The following is a 20,837-nucleotide window of genomic DNA, read 5'->3' as shown; positions in this document are numbered from 1 at the left end:
TTGGAGGGCCACGTGTGTCACGAGGAGTGCAGGAGTACCAGGAGCCACGGGCAGCTCTTAGGGTCCCAGGCTTTGGATGTCAGCTCTGGATTTAACAACCCATCGGGTGGTGCCAGATTTAACAACCTGCTACTTCAGGGGCGCCCCACTTTCTTATAAAATGGGGGGCGCTGGCTCTCCCCCAGGGCCTGGCACACACAGGGTTCCATCAGGTGTTGGCTCACCTCCTGGTCTCCCCTTGACATTTAGGACATGGCAGTTCGGAGAGGTGGGCGCCTCCCGGCCAGGAGGAGGGGGAGGTCGAGGCCGAGGCAGGCGACCCTGGGAGTCTGCGCTCCTGGCGGTAACACAGCATCGTGCTTCGAGGCCGGCAAGCCGCAGCGTCCCCTAGTGGCCACACTTGGGGAGGAGCGAGTTTCTCCCGGAATCGCTCGCACAGGCGGGGGGCGCTGGGTAATCTCAGCGGTGCCTCCAGGCACCTGCGGACAAGCAGGCAGGTGGACCTTCTCCTTGCTGGAGGCTTCAGAGGGGGTTCTGCAAGGAGGTGACGCTTGGGCCGACGCCGGAGGGTGAGTCGGAGTTAACCGGCTGAAAAGGGAAGGGGAGGGACCACCTGGCAGAGGAAGCAGGTCTAGCAAAGGCCCGGAGATGGGAAGCCGGCGGGAGATTGAGGAACTTCGGGGAGGCCGGGGAGGCCTGGGAGGCCGCGTGCGGCTGGGCGGGAGCGAGCCCCGGGCCTGGGGACGTGGTGGCCGGGATGACAGGTGCCTGACCGGGTAGCTCTGAGCGCCTCCTTGAGAAGCTGTAAAATCACTGGACTCTGGTCTGTGCTGGTAAAAGGCCCCTTTGGACTGATGGAGGCCACCTGCGAGGGGCCGCGGCCGCATCCATTCGGTGGAGGGGACGGAATGTGAACAGACATATTGACGCTCGGAAATCTACACAAGACAGAACTTTATTGATGGAGGGCTTCCTGGCGAGGGGTGTGTGGGCCCCAGGGCAGGGCCTGTAGCACCATGATGGGGGCGCCTGGATGTCGGGGTCCCCCTGGGGCAGGCAGGACAGAGGTTGGGGTGGATCTTGCCAGCTCTGCCTCACCCCTGTAGCTGGTCTGGTCAGGGGGAGGGTGTCAAGGAGGCGCTGCTAATCCCCCTCCCCCATGGCAGACATAGACCCCCCCCCTCCCCCCAGCTCAGAGTGGAGGGATAGGGCAGTGCTGGGGGCAGGACACCGGCAGACCCCCTCCCCACCCCCACTCTTCACAGTACATATTCCGGTCAAAGGGGGGGCAGTATTGGGGGCTCCCTAGGGGTGGGTGAAAAGGGCGCTAGGGCGAACAGTTGTTCCCTCCTCAAACCCACCCTGGAGGGGGTCTCACTATGAACTGGGAGAGGGGATGAGGAGGGGCCCTGGGGGTGGCCAGCCCCTCTCCACCCCCCCAGCCAGGGGCCCTGCAGGGGTTCCCAATAAATAACTTCCGGCTTCGTCTCACCCAGCTCCCGCCCCCTCGGGCTCCTTCAGGCTGGCCAGCTGCAGGCATGGTCCCCTCCAGCCGGCGCCCAGCTGTGGCTCCGGGGCCCGCGCGCCCCCTAGCGGCCCTGGCAGGTTTTGCAGCACATCTGGCGGAAGTAGGCTCTGCTGCAGAACTGAAATTTGAGCACCAGGGGGCAGTAGGCGACCTTGTTCACATCCTTGCACTCTGGAGGGGGCGGGAGAACGGGGTCGGGGTGGGGAGGGGGGAAGGGGGGAAGGGAGGGATCAGATCTCAGCGCCCCTTCCCTGAGGGGCGCGTCCGCAGCCCGCACAGGGCTTCCTGGCTTCCCGGTGCCTCAGTTTCGACCCCTCTCGGAGGGAGCTTATAACTATGAAACTCAAGGCGGGGCTTCTAAATATGCGATCAGGCTTTTGGAGGATTTTGAGCGAGTGCGCCGGGTCTGGGAGTATTCCCTTTCAGTTATCCTTTTGGTCCAACCGGGGCTGCCATCCTTCCACGTTTTCCTTTGTGACAGACTGAGGATTTTGAACTCCAGAGGAGTCACTTATTTTCTGGGTATTTGTGTATTTTGTGTTCACGGCAATCCGCCGTCTGATCGGGACAATGATGCGGGCTCCCACTTGGGCAGTGATGTATGGTAGGGCCTGGTGCTTAACAAAGGGCTTCGCGTGGCTTGTTTTATTCCATCTCCCTCACGCAGCCCCCCCCCCCCCCCCCTTCCAAGTGAATCTAGTATTGACCCCCTTGACAGATTAGAAAACCAAGGCACAGAGAAGGAAGCTCAATCCAGTTTGGTTCTAGTGCCCAGAGGAAGTGATCTATTGCTCTGTATGGAAAATACTTAGGTAGAAAAAAAAAAAAAAACAACGGACGTATTTAAAGCAGTGGTTCTCAAGGGAATGCTAGTTTGCCCCCCAGAGGACATTTGGCCGAATCTGGAGACATTTCTGGTTGTCACTACAGGGAGTGGGGGAGGGGGGACGGCGGCGGCGGGTGCGGGAGCGCTCTTGGCATCCCGCAGATACAAGTCAGGAACGTTGCTGAATATCCTACAATGCATAGGGCGGCCCCTCGAATTATCTGGCCCCAAACATCAATCGTGCCCGAGGCTGAGAAATTCTGACTTAAAAAAAAATCAAGCAGCTAATGGGACAAGTGGAGATGAACAGGGTGAAGGCCATGCAGGTGGGCTGGGGGGAATGGCCCGAGTCTGGGGGCCCAGAAGGATCAGGTGCCTAAAAAGCTAGGCACGCAGTGGCAGTTCGTACATGTTTGCAGGGAGGGGTGGTGCAGGACGGCCTGGAGGGGACAGAGAAAGGCACTTCGGTGGCTGCAGAAGCTCCGGGCCAAAGGTCAGGACCCCTACGCTCTCCTGTGGCTTCCTCCGCACCGGGCCCTCCCGCCGCCCCTCGGCCTCCCGCCCCACATACCTTCGGGGCCGTCCCCGGGGGGCGCGCTGTCGCACTTGGCTTCGCACTGCTGCGTGGCGGGGGGCCGCAGGGCCTCGGCGCACTCGCGTGACGGCTGCCCCGTGTGGCTGGAGCAGCGCACCGCCCTCTGTTGCTGCCCGAGGCCGCACTGTGCGGAGCACTGCGGGGAGTCGCCGCTGAGCCTGGGCAGGCCGGGCCCCCGGGCGGCCCCCGCCCCCGCCCCCCAGGGCGCCGACCTACCTCGCCCCACTCGCCCGCCACCCAGCGAGCTGGGGGGCAGCGGCGCAAGTTGCAGCGCATGGTGGCCGGCGGCTTGGCCGCGGGCGGGCAGTGCCCGGGGGGCAGCGTGGCGCGGTGGTCCGAGCTCTTGCAAAGGACGACGCGGTGGCGGAGGCCTGGCCCGCAGCTGGGGGTGCACTGCAGTTGGAGAGGGGGTTTCGTGCTCACGGGCGCTCCAGTCCCCGCACGCACCGGGGTGGGGAGGATGGTCGTGCGGAGGGAGGCGAGGAGGGGTCCGGCTAACCTCGGGCCGGTCTGGAGGGGACGCTCTGGGCCCAGCAGGAGGGGCTCGTGACCGCGCAGCGGTGCCTCGGTGGGCACCCCGATGTGGGCCCCCCGGTCCCTACCCCCCGCTGCGCAGCTAGCGGGAAGGGGCGGCTGACCTCTGACCAGTCCAGGGCCGCCCACTCCGGCGGGCAAGCGGGGCCCTGGCAGGCCTCCAGCACTGGCGGGCGCGGCTGCGGGCACGCGCTGTCGTCCAGCGCCTTCTCCTCGGCGGCCGACACGCGGCGCTGGCACACGACGGAGCGGCTGCGCACGCCCGCATCACAGCTGCGGCTGCAGCGCGACCAGTTCCCCACCACCCAGCTGTGGGGAGGGGCGGGTCTGAGAGAGTGTGCGGGGCGGGGCTCCCCGAGGGCGGGGTGCCGGCCTATCCCCCTCCTCCCCCATAACCCGCATCTTTGTGGAAACTGGCCCGCGGTGGGGCGAGGGGGGCAGGGGTGCCTGCTGCTTGCAATATTATCCCGCGCTGGGGGGATCGTCGCCCTGTACGCGCGCTGCGCCTGGGGACGTGCAGCACCCCGGCGGACGTGATCACCTGGACCCGGCTAAGGGGCATCAGGGGTCCGACCCCACCCCCACCCCCCTCCAGTCCTGGGAGCACACGCTCCTCTGCTCTGAGGAGAACTGCCCGCCCCGCTCTTGTCGCCCTGCGCCCTGGCAGGCACTCACTCGGGTGGGCAGGGCTCTGTGTTGCAGGCGCGCTGCCTCTTGGGCAGTTTGCTGTGGGCGCTGCAGTGGTGGGGGGCCACGGCCGAGCTGTCCAGCTGATTGCGGCACTCCACGGCCTGCACCTGGCTGCCTGGGGGTGGGCGAGAGACCCGCTCAGCCCTGCCACGACCAGAAGGTCAGCCCAGGTGACCCGGGCCCGCCCCTGAGCCCACCCCGACCTCACCGCCGGCACACTGGGCGGAGCACTTGGTCCAGGGTGCATAGTGCCAGGAGTAGGGGGGCAGTGCATCTCGGGCGATGGGCGCGTTGAAACGGTAGCGGAGGGCAGCCAGCTCTGTCCGGGCCAGCACCTGAGGCGGGGGAGGGGGCCATCACGTGGAAGCCAAGCTCTAGTCCCCACAGGGAGGCTAAGGTCTTCCTGCACCTCGCTCCCACTGTCGTTACCATGACGATGAGAGACGAATTTATAGGTCCCAGGGCTTCCAGGCTCTGTGTCTGATCTGGCCCCTGTCGCAGCTGAAAGGTGGTCCCAGCCAGGGGCAGGCGGTGCGGCTGGGGGGTCCCGGGCAGCCCCTCCAGCAGCAGGGACTCCTGGTCCCCCTTCAGGGCTAGGGGGACAGCACAGGGGTCAGACCCCCAGCCACGCTGACCCCCTCCTGACCCCCCAGTCCGCGTCCCTCCACCTCCGGCTCACCCAGGTGACTGAGGGAAAGGTTCAGGTCCTGGATGAAGATGTGGACGGAGCCTTTGGGGATCCAGACGACTTCCTCATACCCTGCAGGGTGGAGCTGAGAGGTCGCCCACTTGGCCCTTCCCCCACACCTGCCTACCTCCCCCGTTCCTGGCCCCTGATGACAACAGCTAACCACTACTGCGCTAAGTGCTCACAGGGACCTTCCACAGCATCCCGGGCTCCGGGGCTGTGAGTCGGATGTGTTGTCACACCCACTTTACAGATGACGAGACTGAGAGGCTCGGAGAAGCTAGGCAACACACCCAGGTTTGACCGCTAGGAACTGGCTGGGCTGGGGTTTGAACCCAGACTTTCCTGCCTCTCTGACCACCACAGTGGCCTGGTCCACCCCCTCCCCCTCAAGCATGCAGCAGGGCTGGCTGTGGGCACAGGGAAGGGGGCACCTTGGAGGCCCCGACCCACATGGCGACGTGGGGATTTTAACAGCTGGAGTTAGGTTCGCAGTGGGCACCACCACCTACGTCCCGGGCCCCTCCCTGTCCCCTGGACCCTACACTTGGGCCTCACTGTGTGTTTGCTTCCAGAAGTCCCTGCTCCCATCCCCCCACCTCCTCCTTGGGGTCTCTCTTCTGCCCAAGGTCGGGAAGCATAGTCAAGTTCACCACAGCCTGCAGATGTCCCTCCCCTAGTTAGCCTTTTCCCCTAGCACGGTGTCCCTCAGCCCCCGGCTCAGACCATGGAGAGGGGTCAACCCCCCCGCTGCCCCAGACCCGGTGCCAGGCCCCCAGGGTGGGGGAAGGGGAAAGGTTTAGGTCGCTGACCTTCTCCTCACGTTAACTGCCAAGGCTTAGGCACCAGAGCCCAAGCTGGTCCCCGACCCTGATCTGAGGCATTGCTCTGCCCCCGGGACTTTTTGGGGTCCCCACGGGGCCCCTGGCTGCTGTGACGGGCCTGTGCTGCCCCCTGGCCCCCCTCCGTCGCCAAGTGGGGAGAAGGAGAGGGAACGGAGATCTCTCACCGGCTGCAGGCGAAGCTGGGCTGAAGACCCCCTCAATGGTTTCACAGGCACTGCCGTCACCACCACACACCCTGCACTTGTCCTCCCTCAGGTCGGAGCCCAGGACCCGGTCACAGCCCACGTGCTGGGGAGGGGGGTGGGGCGGGGGGTGGGAGTGTCAGCGAGCCCTGCCTCCCTGCCTCCACCCCTCCGTTCCCTTGCCCTCTCTCCACCTCTGGGAGTCCCCTCCACCTTGCACTCGCCGCTGACGCAAATGTCCACCGTGTCTGGGCGGCAGGGCGTCCCGTCCACCACGGCTGCCGCCCTCTCGGTGTAGAAGTTGAAGCCTTCAGCCAGGCACGTGAGTGAGCAGGCCTTCACGCCCCCTGGGGGGGCACAGCCCCGTCAGACCCCGAGGGCCTGACCTGCTTGCTCCCTGGGGGAGCTCCACGGGGGACACCCCGCTTGCTCCCTGGGGGAGCTCCACGGGGGACACCCCGCTTGCTCCCTGGGGGCGGTGAGGCATAGGGCAGACCCCAGACCCGACAAGGACGGGCAGGTTGGGCAGACAGTCGGGGTTCCCTGCGTCCAGCTGAGGAACTGCTGAGCCACATCCTGGGCTCTGGGGCCGCTTGGGTGAAGGGGGTGCTCTGGGCAGCCCCCCCCCCCCAATGTTGTATCCACCTGCTGCTGTCCTCCACTTCCCCACGGCCTCCTGAGGTCCTCACTCACCTCCTCGGTATGTCTTCCATGTGTAGAATTTTCCACGGAAGGGGACACTGTCAAATTCAGAGCACTGCATTTCCCTGAAGTCCTGAGAGCCTGGGGGACAGTCCTGGGGGCGAGAGAGGAGAGAGGGAGGGAGGCCAGCTGTAGGGGGGATGCAGGTAGGGCACAGGCTCAAGGCCAGAGGCCTGATGCTCAGAGCAGGGATGGGTTGGAGGGGTGAGGCTGAAGGCAGAGAGGCCAGGGAGGAGGCTGTGGAGGGCCAGGTGAGACTGGTCAGTGGCCTGGGCTAGGCCTGGAGCTGGAGGGATGGGGACGTCTGAGATGGAGCAGGTGACTCATTAGAGCGTGGGGCCAGCTGGGGATGATGGCTGGGTTTCTGGTTTCAGACCATGAGGCCTTTCTTGAGAGAGCAGGCCTAGAAAGGAGCAAGGGGCACTCTTTATGAGGTGTGTGTGTGTGTGTGTGTGTGTGTGTGCGCGCGCATGTGGACTCCCTGGAGACATGAGCCCCTCCAGGTGGAGCTGGGAAGGCCACCCACCCCTCACTGCAAAGCTTTCCCTGACCTCTGAGCCCTCCTCTCCCCCCACCGCCCCTGCAGTGAGTCCTGTGCTTACTGGGTGTGTACATATAAGGCTCATTTACAGCCAGGAGCCCCAACCAGCCATGGGGACCCCCCAGCGTTTAATAAAGGGGCAGCAGTGGAGAAAAGGAGACAGAAGGTGTAGCCCGAGAGGCTGGGGGTACAGGGCACGGGTGGTGCGGGCAAGGCAGGAGTTTGGACCGGGCCGAGGTACCTGGTTAGAAGGGTGTGCAAGCAGAGGACCCCAGCGTGGCCACTGGGTTTGGTGACAGGGGTGGGTTGGCTTGGGGAATTTGGGCTCTGAAGGGAGGGGGCGAGGCTCGCCATAGCTGGTGGAGGTTGTGGGGGTCAAGCAACTTCAAGGTGGGAGACTCATCTGCTGAGAAATGGAAGGAGCTAGACGCTTGCAGGGCGTGCTGGGCCGGGTGGGCGCCGGGGCCCAGGGGCAGGTGTAGGGAGGGCAGGACAGGGCGCGGCTAGCCGCCGCAGGGTCCCGAAGAGACGGCAGGTGCCCGGCTGAGGCTCGTCCGAAGCTGATTCGTGCCCCTTTTCCAAGCGTAAGAGGGGCCGCGATACCCGGCCTGGGGTCCTGGGGAAACTCACGTCGGTGTTGCAGGAGCGGTGCCGCCGTCTCTCACCCAGGCAGTACTTGCCCCCGATCGTTGGCCTGGAAGGGGGAGGGGCACAGGGGAGATACCGGGCGGGGGGAGACAGACGGCGGGGCCCGCCCCAATCTCCCTTTCCGAAAGGTCCTAAGGTCTGACCTGGGGCTGTCGCAGTGACGGCTGGAGGAGGACACGCCGCCGCCGCACGTCCGGCTGCAGTCGCCCCACGGGGTCCACGGGCCCCAAGCCCCGTCCACGCCCTCCGGCCGCGACCCGAAGGGGACGCACAGTCTCTTGTAGCACCACTGAGGAGAGGAGGGGGAGGCGGAGGGGGTGAGTCCGGCTCCCGGGATCCCGGCGCTCCTTCCTCCCCCACCCCTCCCCCCAGCCGGGGGTCTCAGCACCCCTGGGCGGGGACGGAAGGGGGAGGGTGGAAGTCTGAGGACCCCGACGCAGGCAGCGCAGGGGCGTCGCCTACGCAGACGGCCACCATCAGGAGGTGAAACTAGCTTGGGACCCAAGCGGCGGGAGACGGGGCGGGGCCTGCGGGCAGTGGGCGGGGCCAGAGCGAAGGAAAACTGGAACTGCGGCGCGGCGGGCGTGGCTCGGGGCAGGGGGCGGGGCCGGCGGGCGGCCTCGGCCGCGCTCACCCCCTTGTCGATGGTGTGCGTCTGGCACAGCGTGCCCTCGGCGGCTGGAATGCTGTTGGTGATGCACCGGTTGCTCTTGCTCAGACACCACAGCTCGCTGCAGACCTCCTGCGGGCCAAGGCGCCCGCTCAGGCTCGCCCCCCGCCCTCCTCCCTCTGGCAGCCCGCCCGCCAGGCGGCGACCCGCTCTCTGCCGCCTAGCAGTGGGGCCCCGGCGCTCCTTTGCTGGGTCTCAAGGAGCCTTCTTGAATCCTCCTGTGGGGCATGGCCTGAGACCTCCTCTCTGCCTCGTGAGCCGCACTTATCCAACGTCCGTGTGTGCCATCAACTCCCTTACGCATTATTACCCCTGTTTCACTGAGAAAACCAAGGCTCAGACAGGTAAAGTCACTTGCTAGGGATCACACAGCCCCTGAGGGGCAGCCTGGGTTCTAACCCAGACCTTTGATGGACCGGTCTGTGATCCATTCACCCTGGTGCCTCCCGAGTTTCCAGAAGGAAACTTGGGACCTGTTGATGAAGCAGCCCCTGGGAAAACAGCAATTCTGAAAACTCAGGCCTGGGAGACGGCTCAGGTCAAAGGCCTCGTTTCTGAGTTTTTCCAGCTGGTGGTCCTCCTCGTTGCCCCCACCCACCCTGGGGAAGCTCCCAAAGCTTTTAATCTGTGGGAGGCCGGGGGGGTGGGGGGGAGCAGGCAGGGGGAAAGGCCAGGCTGGATCTGGGTGGGACATTCCTGTACCTCCCTCACTGAAAAATCTGCCCACCTTCTTGTCTGAGTCCTACTGGGGCTGGGCCAGTCCCAGGAAGTCACTCTGACACTTTAGGTTAATATCCTTGGACAAACCCCAACGGGTTCAAGTGTGGCCAAATCTCTGACCCTCTAGCCTATGTCCTGCCCCACCTCCCAGGGTCTTCCCTCCCAACACCCAAGAAGTGGAGATCCTTTGGTCTCCTTTTTACTAATTATGTGTCATTTCCTCTCTGAACCGAATGCTTTCAAGTTTTGAAGGTTTGGGATTGGACCAATCAATGGCTACAGCAGGGTCCCTTGTCTGGGTCAGCCTCTGAGAGACACCTGCACACATATGAGAAGTTCAGAAGGTTTTTCTCAAATCTGCTCCCTCAAACGTCCTCCAGAGTCCCTGCCTTCTGCCCCTTCAGGGCACACATCTCAGCTAAAAACTCAGCCTGGATTTCTGGCTTCACTTGGCTTGCGTCCTCCTGGCCATTTGTAAAAAAAGATCACATGCCCCAGGGCCCCTCGGGACACCTCTTAAAAGAGAGCTGGCTGTTCCAGTCCTGCTTTTCCTCCTGTCCACAAGGAGGCGCTGTGGTGCACATGCATGAGCGGGGGTAGGGGTGGGGGGGGGGCACTCTGGGAGACAGCCGCTCCGCCCCTGACTTGCAGCACATGCCCCTCTTTGGGCCTCAGTTTCCTCATCTACAACAGAGGCCTTGCCTACCTAAAAGGGAGAGGCATGTGGCAGGGTAGATATGAAAGGGATTGCATAAATTCCCTGATGTTGTGTAACAAGGACCACAGCTATCTCTAGACTAGGCTCGAGGCCCAGCCCTTTACACGTTAGCCAAGTTACATGTAGTCAATACTTTCCCCCTTTGCCAGGGGCGCCGGGAAGATGATCCTTGGAAAAATAAAAGGAAGAATCAATTCAACATACAGCCAGCACCCATCCACCTCCATATTCTGGCACCTCCTCCCCTCCCCTACCTCCTTGTGACATTTGGAGTCACAGAGAGACCTGGATTCGAATCCTGGCTCTGACGTGTTCTCGAACTGTGACTTTGGGCAAGGCACCCTCCTTACTCCTCAGTCCCTTCATCTGTCACGTGGGATCGTCAAGAGTTTCAATGAGATGATACGTATCACACGCTTAGCACATAGAGAGTGCTCAGTAAGCGGCAGGCATTGTCATCATTGTTAGGACACCTGGGATAGGCAGATGCCCTAGGGTAGCTTCCAGATTCTTTAGAAATTCATTAAGGGTGCTGTCCTTAACAGCCAAGTTGGGGGTGGGGGTGGGGGTGGGCAAGAGTCACTTTACCAGCTGCCTGTTCTTGTGTTGAGTGAACATGGCCTTAGCTTGGCCATGTCAACTCTCACCTCTGGAGTCTTGAGGAAGCCAGCAGGCCTCCAGTTTCTTGGGGGCAGCTGGGAGCGGGACCCCCAGCTTGCTCGTCCATGACAGGACGGGGCTCTGGAAGTCGATCTAAACCTCACAAAGAGTGAGGGGGTTGGTCAGGAGGCTCAGGCTCGTCCAGCCAAGGGTCAGGGCCAGGTGATCGTGTGAACCAGTTGCTGCGGGGGGATGTGGGGAGTGCAGACAGGGTGGTGTCCTTGGAAGGCTCTGTCTGGTTCTTTGCCAAGTGGGGAAGATGGTCCATCCCCAGGGAACTATTTCCACCCAGTTTGGAAGTGTGGTTAAAAATGGCCCAGTGAGGGGGCTTGGGACGTTAGTTCTGCTAAAGCCACAGGTGGCCTGATATGCTGGACAGAAGGTAATGCCCAGGCTCTCCCTGGCCCCGCCCCCCCAAAATCAGGGGGTCTGGAGGACCAGGAGATCCCATTCTCCACCCCAGTCATTGCTGGAGAGCATGTGACCTTCGCACACCCGTGCACCTCTTCTCCCCCAGCCCCCAAGGGGGTTCACCCCCTTCCCGGCTCTCCCACCCCCTGCGGCCCCTCCCCTCCCAGGAAGGAAAGCAGGAAGGCTCTCTCTACCCCGTATTTACACTGACGCGATTTGACTCCATGTTGGAAGCGGCACTGTTCATCCGCATCGTAGGCCTGGCCGGGTGCTACGGTCGGGTACACGAAGTCCTGTCTGGGGGCCGGTTGTTCAGGCACAGCCCCAGGCCTGAGCTGTGGTGAGAAGAAAGCAGCTGTCACGTTAGGGGGCTGCAGCCGAAGAGCTCAGGGAACCCACCCAGCTGGGGGCACGGGTCCCAGGGAGCAGCCCTGCAGGGAACGGCCCCCCCCTCCCCCTCGGAGGCACTCTGGTTTCCAGACCCTTCCCCCGCCCCCGCGAGCCTGAGTATGGACAGGCGGGCGGGCATGTCCTCACTCCAGAAAGCTGGTGATGTAGTCGCGGCTGCAGGACGACCACACGAAAGGGTTGGTCTTCATGGTGATGTGGGCGGCCATGAGCTTTGCTGGGTCCTGGCCACGGGCCCCGCAGCTGTTCCCCACGCCATCGTGGTTCATGCCAAACCTGGGGAGAGCAGGGTCGGCTCTGCGGGCGCCCCGGGAGCCCGCCCCGCAGTCCCCGTGCTCCCCCTGCCGCGTCCCCCGGCCTCACGTGTGTCCGATCTCGTGGGCGATGGTGAAGGCCGTGGCCAGGCCAATGTCCTCGTTGATACTGCAGCTCCTCTCCCGCTCGCACATCCCGCCCACGGGTGCCAGGCCTGCGCAATGGGCACGCGGGGCGGGGCTGGGCTCAGGCTACGGTGACAGGCCCGGCCACCCTGCCGGCTGCCCCCTCCCCCCTCCCCCCACCGGGGCCGGGGTCAGCCGGTCCCCTGCCTTCACGGGCGCCTGCAAGCCCAGGGGGCATAAGTACCTAGCGTGCCACACGGTTTGTTCTTGTAGATGCAGATGTCGTGGCTGTGGAGGGAGAGCGGGGCGGTGAGGGGCTGGGCTGCCTCCCTGAGCCCTGCTGGTGCCACCATGACCATCTGGGGCGGCTCACTTCTGCCTGCCTCTCGCCCCGAGCCTTGTGCTCTGCCCCCAGCCGACCTTGGGGATGCCGGGGGTGCGCGAGCGACTGGCTGACCGCAGGAATGAGACGGCGAGTGAATGGGTGCACCTGTGCCCACCTGGCCCACTGGCCCTGCGCCTCCCCCCACCTGCTCTCAGGCTCCCAGCAGCCCCTCCCCGCCCCTGGCGCCCCACTGGAGTGGCCGAAGCTTCCCAGCCTCTCCCATCTCCCGGCAGGCGTGCCCCCTGCTTGGACCTGGACGGTCCCCGGGACCGCTTGCTCCCCCGGCCCACGTCCTGGAGCCCTCCCCGCCCCCCTCACCGCGTGATGAGCACCGCTGTGTCATGGTTGGCCACACCGTTCTCCGGAATGGCGTTGCCATGGCCGCTGCGGTTCACGATGGATTTCTGCCACTTACAGAAGCTGTCCAGGGACTTCCCGGCGTGGTGGGTGATCTCCAGGGTGGGCTGCGGGCAGACAGAGTGAGGTGCATGGGCGCCAGCCGCGCTGGGAGGGCAGGCAGCGCTGGTGTGCAGGGGTGGGGGGGGTGCGGGGCCCGCGCACCTGGTCCTCCGTGAGCAGGATGAGGCGTGTCACCAGGATATTAACGATGTTTCCCAGACTCGAGTCCTGGAAAAGTTTGGCAACCTGACCTCCAAGAAACAAGAGAGACCGAGTCTTAAGAGGGGCTCAGAGCAGAAGACAAAAGGCAAGACAGTGACGGTAGCTGTCTTTTGTCACTGTGTGCCGGGCGTCAGGCTAAGCCTCCCGGGTACGTCTTCGCACGGGTAGGTACTGTGCTCCTTCCCGTTTTACAGAGGGGCAGACTGACACGCAGAGAGCTGGCAGGTGCCCCAGGTGGGATTCGGGTCTGGGTAAGCCCGCCTACACAGCAAGGTTGCTCATCAGTACATTTCTTCCTGACCCACCCCCATTCAGCTCATCCCTGCCCACCCCGCAGCAGCCCTGCACATCTGGCCTCATTCCACCGCCGTCTAAAGGTACCAATCTGAGCATCACCACAAGCAGGGGGCAGGAAGCGTTGGAGACAGTGGCCAGGGAGGGGGAGGGAGTGCCCAGGGGTGAGTGGGCCACACGGCGCAGTGATCTTGGAGCCTGGGGCATGCCTGTCCCACGTGGAAACCTCCAGAAACCCTAGCAGGTTTTAGGTAACTTTGACAGCCCAAGGGGGGGCGGCAGGGCGAGGGCAAAACGTGGCAGCATCACACACGGTATCGCGTCAACACGCTGGGCCCTCTGTCTGTCTGCTGAACCTTCTCTCCTCCCTTTTTGCTTCAGGGAAACAACAGTGCCACGTGTCAGGCTCTTACCGCGTGCCAAATGCTCCGTCTGGCTTCTCTCCCCACCCCCACCCCCCGCCCCCGCCTCTCACCCTCTGTGGTAGATGCCATTATAACAGTATTTTACAAGGGCGGAAACGGAGGCTCAGGGAGATCCGGGGGCCCGACCGAGATCTGGTATGGGCAGCGGGTATATCTGAGTGTGGGTCAGTGAGGTCACCTGTACGGAGTTACAGGCAGGTGCTTGTAGGAGAGTTCCGCACGCGTACAGGTGCGGGCCCGTGTGTGTGTGCTGCTAACCCCGACAGGTATGGGCAAGCCGTGTCCTTATTTTATTTTACTTTTGAGAGAGAGGGTGCAAGTGGGTGAGGGGCAGAGAGAGAGAGAGAGAAAGAGAGAGACAGAAGAGGGGGAGAGAGAGAAGCGGGGCTCGTGTTTTACCCAAAGCGCGGCTTGAGCTCACCCTATGTGGGGCTGAGACTCACCAACTGTGAGATCGTGACCTGAGCCGGTCAGATGCTTAACCGACTGAGCCACCCAGGCGCCCTGTGTCCTTATTTTGTATAGGAGACGCTTATACAGCACCTACCGCGTGCCAAGTGCTGTTCTAAATACGTTTATCGATTCACTGCGAGCACCTTAGCCTCGTGAAGTAGGTACTATTACCAGCCCCATTTTACAGATGGGTAAACCAAGGCACAGAAGTGAAGTAACTTGTCCAAGCTAAAAAGGAGCGGAGTTGAGATTTCGGCCCCGGCCCGCAGGCTATCGAGTCCACGCTCCCGGCCGCAGAGCTCGGCTGTTTCCCCCCATTCCTTGCCACACGTGCGTGGGCCTCCTTTCCCACTCCGCCCCCCTCCATTCCGGTTCCCTAGCCAGGTCGGGGCTAGTGGGTGGAATGGTGAGACCCCTTTTCCTGCCCCCCCAGGGGCTGGCTCCAGGTCTTAGGGCCCCACCCCCAGGGAGGGGGAGGCACTTACAATGTTCATGATGGCCAGCACGTACTGTTCCACGTCTCGGCGCCCGTGGTAGGCCACCATCATCTTGTCGGCCACCACCAGGGTCTCCACGTAGCGCTCTCGGCTGACCGAGCGCTTCAGGCCTGGCTGGCCACGCTCTGTTTCATTCCCCAGGGGCCTGGCGGGTGGCGGCTTCAGGGTGCGCAGCCACCATGGCCGCCCCTTCCACGGTTTCTCGTCTGGATGGACAACTTCTGGTCAATCCGCTGCCTGCCCTTACTGTCCAGCCACCTGTCTGATGGCTCATCTGCCCAACTGGCCGCCAGACCCCTCATTCTTCGGCTACTGGGTGTTCTGGTTGCACAAGGTCTGGCTCTACAGTGCGTCCGTTGCGCAGACGTCTGGTTCTACAAGGAAGGGGCTGCCCCACTGCCCAACTGGCTGGTCGAACAGCTGTCCCATAACAGCCAGCACGACCGTATGACTTCCTGACAATTCTGTTGCCCAAACGTGTGTGTGTGTGTGTGTGTGTGTGTGTGTGTGTGTGTGTGTGTGCTTGCAGGACTTTGTGACCTTCCAACCGTGCCACGTTCTCATCATCGCACAGCCCAACTGCCCCATGGTCTTACTGCCCAACCGGATCCAGTGCCACTGTCTCACGGGCCGCCCGGCTGTGAAACCACCTGCTTTTCTGTTTGTACAACTGACGGCGGTTGTACGTCTGCCACAGCGTCCTACTCCCAGACTGTCAGGTGGTGTACCTCATTTAATGTCCCCGGGCTCTGCCTTTGTCCCCACGGCAACCTGTTTTTCTAGCTGTACAATTGCCCTGGTTGATATCTGTCTCATCCAGCTTTCTTACCTTCCCATTCCCTGACCCTCTGATCTAGAACTGCCCTCCTGAAAGTCTGGCTGTACATCGGACTTTCTGAACGGTGTTTTTGCTGTGCAATGGCTCAGGTATCTGCAACTACCCGGCCGCTAAACTGATTGCACAGGAATCCTGGAGGTGGAGGGTTTTATACTTGAGCACCTGTCTGGCTGTCCAGCTGCCTGTGTCACTCACTGCTGGACCATCAGACTATGGCAGTGATAGATGGGCTGTTTCACCGCCCTACTGTCCTGCGGTCTGGCTGTCTGCCATTTCTCCCCGCATGTAGCTACCTGCTGACCTTCTGCAGGGAGAGACACTCCTGCCTACCTCTGCCTTAAGGCAAAGATGTGCAGCCCCTCTACCCATCCCCAGAAAGACAGGTGTACCTCTCACTCCACAGGCTGTGTCCAGGTGGGGGTGACGCAGAGAGGAGCGCTTGTATACCACATGGGGGCCACTCTCCTCTGGGCCCTGGGTTCCTTTGGGCCCAACTTGCAGGGGCTCGATCAAGTATTCTTCTTCATCTGCCACAATGAGGCCATGCTAGGGGTTGGGGAGTGGGCAGAGGGCTTGGATCAGATTTTGCTCCCAGGACCCATGGGCCCTATCTCTGTCTTTATGATTTCATTCCTTCTATCTTACTGGGGTTCTGTTGCTTCTCGTTTTTCAGCTTCTTGAGGTGGATGTTCAGTTTATTAATTTTCAGCTTGACCCCTAAGGCTATACATTCTCCTCTAAGTTCGGCTTTGGCTGCATCCTAAAAAAATAACTAATCCTTTTGATGAGCTCAAAATGCTTTCAAACTATCCACCGTGATTCCTTCTCTGACCTCTACGTAGGAATGTTTTTCTGAACTCCCAAACTTGTGGGCATTTCTCCCTGCTTCCCAGAACCCTCCGCTCACCAGGCCCCCACAGGTGCTGATGGCCACACGGGAGCTGCCGGCCTGGCCCTGCAAGTGGCCGGCGTAGAGGCAGTGGGGCCGGGCAGCCCTCTGCCAGGCCAGGCCCTCCCGTGTCCAGTACTCCACGGAGACGTGCCCTGCTAGAAGGCGGGGGCTGCGGGTCAGGTTCAGCAGGAAGTGGGTGCTGGGTGCAGCCACCTTGTAGAAGAGGCGGGACTCTGTGGCTGGCCCTGTGCCCCGACGCTGCCTCCGGGGGGGCGGGGGCGAGAAGGCCAGCAGTGCCCCATTATGGTCCACTCGAGTGGGGAATGCGATCTCATAGCTCTCCAGACTGGACAGGAACTCATCTGTGGGCGAGGGTCAGAGGCTTGGGGTGAGCCTTGGGAATGACCCGTGTCTTGGCTGCTTGGCTACAGGGCCTTCCCCGCATTGACTGCCATCCCAGCCCCACTGACCCTTCCTCAGCTCCTTTTTCCCTCCCCACTGTCGCCCCTGGACCACCCCTACCTTGAGACCGGAAGGCATGTAGGACTTCGAATGTGAGGCCCAGCCCCAGGGTGAGGACCCAGCGGAGGATATGGCAGGCGGGAGCCATAGAGGCCACGTGTCCACATGTCTCTCTCCAGCCCCGGCTGCCGGCAGCCCCCACAGCACCGCCTCCCCTGTTCACAGCCTGGGCAGCATCACTGGGCTCCTGGGAGGGAGGAGTTGGGTCGGGGGGGCGGGTGCCTGGTCCCACTGCCCAGTGTAGCCAGTGCCAGGGCCCCTCACTCCCAGCCCCAAGGATGCCCAAGGCATCTTCTCATTCAGAAGTCCCCCTGTCCCCACCCCCCTCTTCCTCCCTGTACTATTAGGATTCACAGGGATTTCGACTTTGTGAGCATCTATGAGGTGCCAGCTATTGGCCCGAACGTTTTTGCACCATTTCACTTCATTTCCACAATAATCCTGAGGATTCCTTCCCTGGGTAAGGACTGCGTATGATATGGAGGCTGTCCTTGCCCACCGTGGGGCTCGGTCTCCTGGGAGTGACCGAATGGGGAGAGTTCAGATTGTGACAAGTTCTCTAGGAGAAAGAACGAGGAGGCTCAGAAGCAGGGGTGTGGAGGATGAGCAGAAACTCATCCGGTGAAGGGACAGGAGAAGGCGCCCCAGACGGAGGAATAGCAGGGGCAAAGGCCCTGAGGCAGGGAGGAGCTGGGTGTGGACCCAGGACCACAACGGCTAGCCCGGCTGGGGTGTCTGGGCAGAGTGCCCGAAGGGGAGGGTGCAGGAGGGCAGTGAGGAGAGGCTGGCATGGGACTCGCTTGAAGGCTGTGTAGGTCAGTGGGCATTTTCAGCCCAGATTAAAACGGAGGCCAGTGCTTGGCTCCCCCTACTAATCCTGTCCGACCTCAGCCCTACCATTAGATCCCCTGCCATGGGTAGCACTTTCCACCCCACCAGCAGGGCTGGGTACTGCTACAGGTGGCCTCTGTTCCTGTGACCTCTCTTCTAACCCTGTATTTCCAGCCTGGCCCCTGGTTCTGCTCCTTCGCCTTTCAGATTCTTCTTTCTGGAAGCTCTAGGCCTGCCCGGCAGGTCTCAGTTTCTCTGGCATCGGCCCCGGGCCAGCTTGCTGCACACAGACACCACCAGGGGCCACTACCCTGTGCCAAACCCTCCTCCCCACTCCCGCCTCCACCCTCCTCCTCCTCCTCCTCTCTGCAGTTTCCCCCTTAATCACACACTGTCTTGTTTTCTTTGCAGCCTGGCCAAGTCTGAGAGTCGGTCCCCAAACAGGGCAGTTCAGCACGCGAGGGAGGGAGCCAGGTTTATCAACAAGATGCAGACTTAGAAGGTGACATTACCAGCTTTTGCTTGTACCCCTCCAGCAATGGGGAGTTCACGCCAAGATACTCTGGGACCCTCCTGCTCCCTTCAGCTGGGCAGGTGATTACCCCTTGTTCGTTTGTTTGTTTTTACCTTTTGGGGGCTTCGGTTGATGGCGTGGTATCAGACACCTGTGCGTGAGCCTCTCTGGGCCTCAGTGCCTCTTCTTCGGTGCCTGGACAGGGAGGGGGCAGTGAGGGGGGCGGCGCTGGGCTGGGTGGGAAGTTCAGGGGGGGCCGACAACACTCTGCCCTTCTCCCTGACCCTGGTGAACCTCCCCTGGGAGGATGTGATCATCCTTCAGGTCCTGGTCCCCCACCAAAGCTCCCTCCTCCCCCCTGTCCCTACCTCCTCTTGCTTTCTGTCCCCTAGTCCATCCTGGAGACCCTAACCAGCTCTGATTAAATCCCTTCCTGGGTCGAGTTGCCCTGACCTCCTCCTGTCTTAACCCCCCCACACCCCCCTGCCCCCATCATGCCAAGGTGGCAGCGTTTTGATTGCAAGTGAGGCTGGAAGCCCCCTCCCCCAATCCTGTCCGTCTCCTTTCCTGCACCGCCACGCCTGCTGTGGAATCTTCTCCCGCAGCGGCTCTGTGGCTCTGGTCTTGGCTGCAGTGCCTTTGAGTCTCTCCTGCTGCCCATCCCTGAAGTCCTCACGGCTGTCCTCTGGGGCTGGGCCCCTCCTCCCAAAGACCTCACAGCCTCCCTCAGCTTCTAGCTCTGCTGGGGCATGGGGGACGGTGTGGAAGGACCCATGGGTGAGGATGGGGGGTGTGGAGGGGCGGGGTCTGACGGGGAGGGCTCACAGGCGTCTGCCAGGGCAGGGCAGGGCAGAGCATCCGGGCCAGTGGCCCAGCCCGCAGGGTGGTGTAGGGAGGTGTGACCTGCCCCGGGGGCACTGGGGCTGTCAGGAACAGGTCAGTGGGTCTGGGGGAGAGAATGACGCCGGTGCCGGAGAGGTTAGGGCGTTCCAGGGCCTGTGCCTGGCTGGGGGCAGCAGCGGGGGATCTACACTGTGATGTGTGCATGACTGTGTGTGTGCGCGTGTGTGTGTGTAACCGTGTAAGTGGACTGTACGTACGTATGTGGCTTGGTGTGCGGTGGTGTGTGTGCCCATGTGACCCCGTGTGTGGCCGTGTGTGTACCCGTGTGCGCGCGCACGCACACGGGCGCGTGCCCAGGCCTGGCCATTCCTCCCAGCCCCTCCTTCCAGAAGGCAGGAGGGAGGCGGCCAGCGCGGGCCGGTGCCAGCGCCGGAGGAGGAAAGGCCGCGCGGAAGCGGCCGGGAGACAGCGGAGGCTCCATCCCATCCCATCCCAGCGATGCGGGATGGACCCGCCGCTCCGCACCCAGAGCTCCGGGGGCCGCGCCGGGCAGACCCGGCCACTCCGTGGGGGCCAAGGCCGAGGCCGCCCGGGCAGAGGCCTCCTCCGGGCGCTGCACATCTGGCTGGGCGGGAGGCAGACCCTGCCGGGAGAGCAGACAAAGGCCCGCCCGCGGCCTGCGGGAGGAGGGGGCCGGCGCCCCGGCGGGTGCCCCTCACCCAGCCACTAATTAAAGGCCCTGAGCCCGAGGGGCTGGAGGCGCTCGGAGACAGACGGCTGTGGCCTCGGTGACCGACGCAAGGGAAGTGGGAGGTGCCGCTCCCACACCCAGACACAAACACACACACTGGCGAGCGACGCGCACACTCGAGGGTGGCCACACCTGCGCAGCCGGGGACCAGCAACCGGACACGCGGACCCACAAAGGACTCCCGTCCCCACACACAGCGGCGCCCTCAGAACCCGCATCCGGAGGCGAACACACAAGACACGCAGCCACACGCTCCCGGGACCCATGGGCACACTCACGCACACGCTCATTCACACACGCAAGACAGCCCGGAGACGAACGCACACTCGGGCCTAGGCACACCTACACGTACACACTCGTTCACGCACTCACGCCAGACAAGGGACAAACTCACAGAGTCCCACAGAACGACATTCACCCCAAGTGCACTCCCATCCGGGCACTTACACACTTGTTACACTCAGACACACCCGGAGACGGCACGGAGACACGCGCACACTCACTGGACGTTTACATCCACAGCAGACACGAAACTACGTGCACACAACGGCTTACACACGCACCTATGCACACGCACAACACCCCTTACGATGGGTCACACGCAGACTCAAACACACCCAGACACTCCGAGGCATTTTCATGCAGACACGCGCATGCACACTCACCGCATTCACACATACGTGGATGCCCACACACACACACACACACACACCCAGCAAACAAACCCAGACAGGCGCCCGCACGACCTCGGGGTCACACACACTTTGGGACGCCGCACGCCGACACAAGCCCCGAGGCTGGACGGTCCAACCGGCCCGGGCCCGCAGCCGTCCCCGCCCGACGCGGACGCGCAAGGTCACCCCCCCACCCCCCCGCCGCCGCGCCCCGGCCCCCTCCCCCCGGGCGCCCGCCGGGGCCCGCGGAGCCCGCTCCCCGCCGCGCCGCCCGCGCCTTTACCTGCGGCCGCCCGCCCGCCCGGGCCTCCGTCCGCCGTCTCCGCCGCCGTCTCGCCGCCCTGCGCAGGAAGGGAGGGAGCGAGCGCGGCGGCGTGGCCGGGGGAGGGGGCGCGGGGAAGGCACTTCCTGAGCCGCCTGCCAGGGTTATAAAAAACCCCCAAACCGCGCGAGGCCAGAACCCCGCCCGCCGCCGCCGCCGCCCGGCCTGGGCCGCGGGCTGGACCCGAGCCAGGGACCCGGGAGCTCGGGCGGCCCCGCCCGGACCGGCC

At 63.0% G+C, this 20,837-nt stretch overlaps 1 protein-coding gene across 1 annotated transcript; it reads right to left on the bottom strand.

Moving 5' to 3' along the window:
• Positions 1–937: 937 nt before the first annotated feature.
• ADAMTS10 (ADAM metallopeptidase with thrombospondin type 1 motif 10) lies at positions 938–20,605 on the bottom strand. The gene is given in 27 exon segments (XM_042928206.1): positions 938–1,699; positions 2,926–3,085; positions 3,166–3,342; positions 3,588–3,792; positions 4,159–4,288; positions 4,382–4,508; positions 4,603–4,766; positions 4,853–4,933; positions 5,871–5,994; positions 6,102–6,235; positions 6,582–6,684; positions 7,762–7,825; positions 7,923–8,068; positions 8,414–8,521; positions 11,153–11,256; positions 11,259–11,293; positions 11,496–11,642; positions 11,730–11,835; positions 11,991–12,034; positions 12,450–12,595; positions 12,693–12,776; positions 14,410–14,627; positions 15,649–15,805; positions 16,167–16,513; positions 16,674–16,860; positions 18,132–18,213; positions 20,570–20,605. Coding segments are annotated over 25 exon segments (3,309 nt in total). The 5' UTR covers positions 16,762–16,860; positions 18,132–18,213; positions 20,570–20,605; the 3' UTR covers positions 938–1,589.
• Between the last annotated feature and the right edge of the window lie 232 nt (positions 20,606–20,837).

This window comes from Panthera leo, chromosome A2 (assembly GCF_018350215.1).
Source record: "Panthera leo isolate Ple1 chromosome A2, P.leo_Ple1_pat1.1, whole genome shotgun sequence".
Taxonomy (NCBI): domain Eukaryota; kingdom Metazoa; phylum Chordata; class Mammalia; order Carnivora; family Felidae; genus Panthera; species Panthera leo.
Note: the sequence above shows the minus strand (reverse complement) of the source record. Positions and strands in the feature narration are given on the sequence as shown.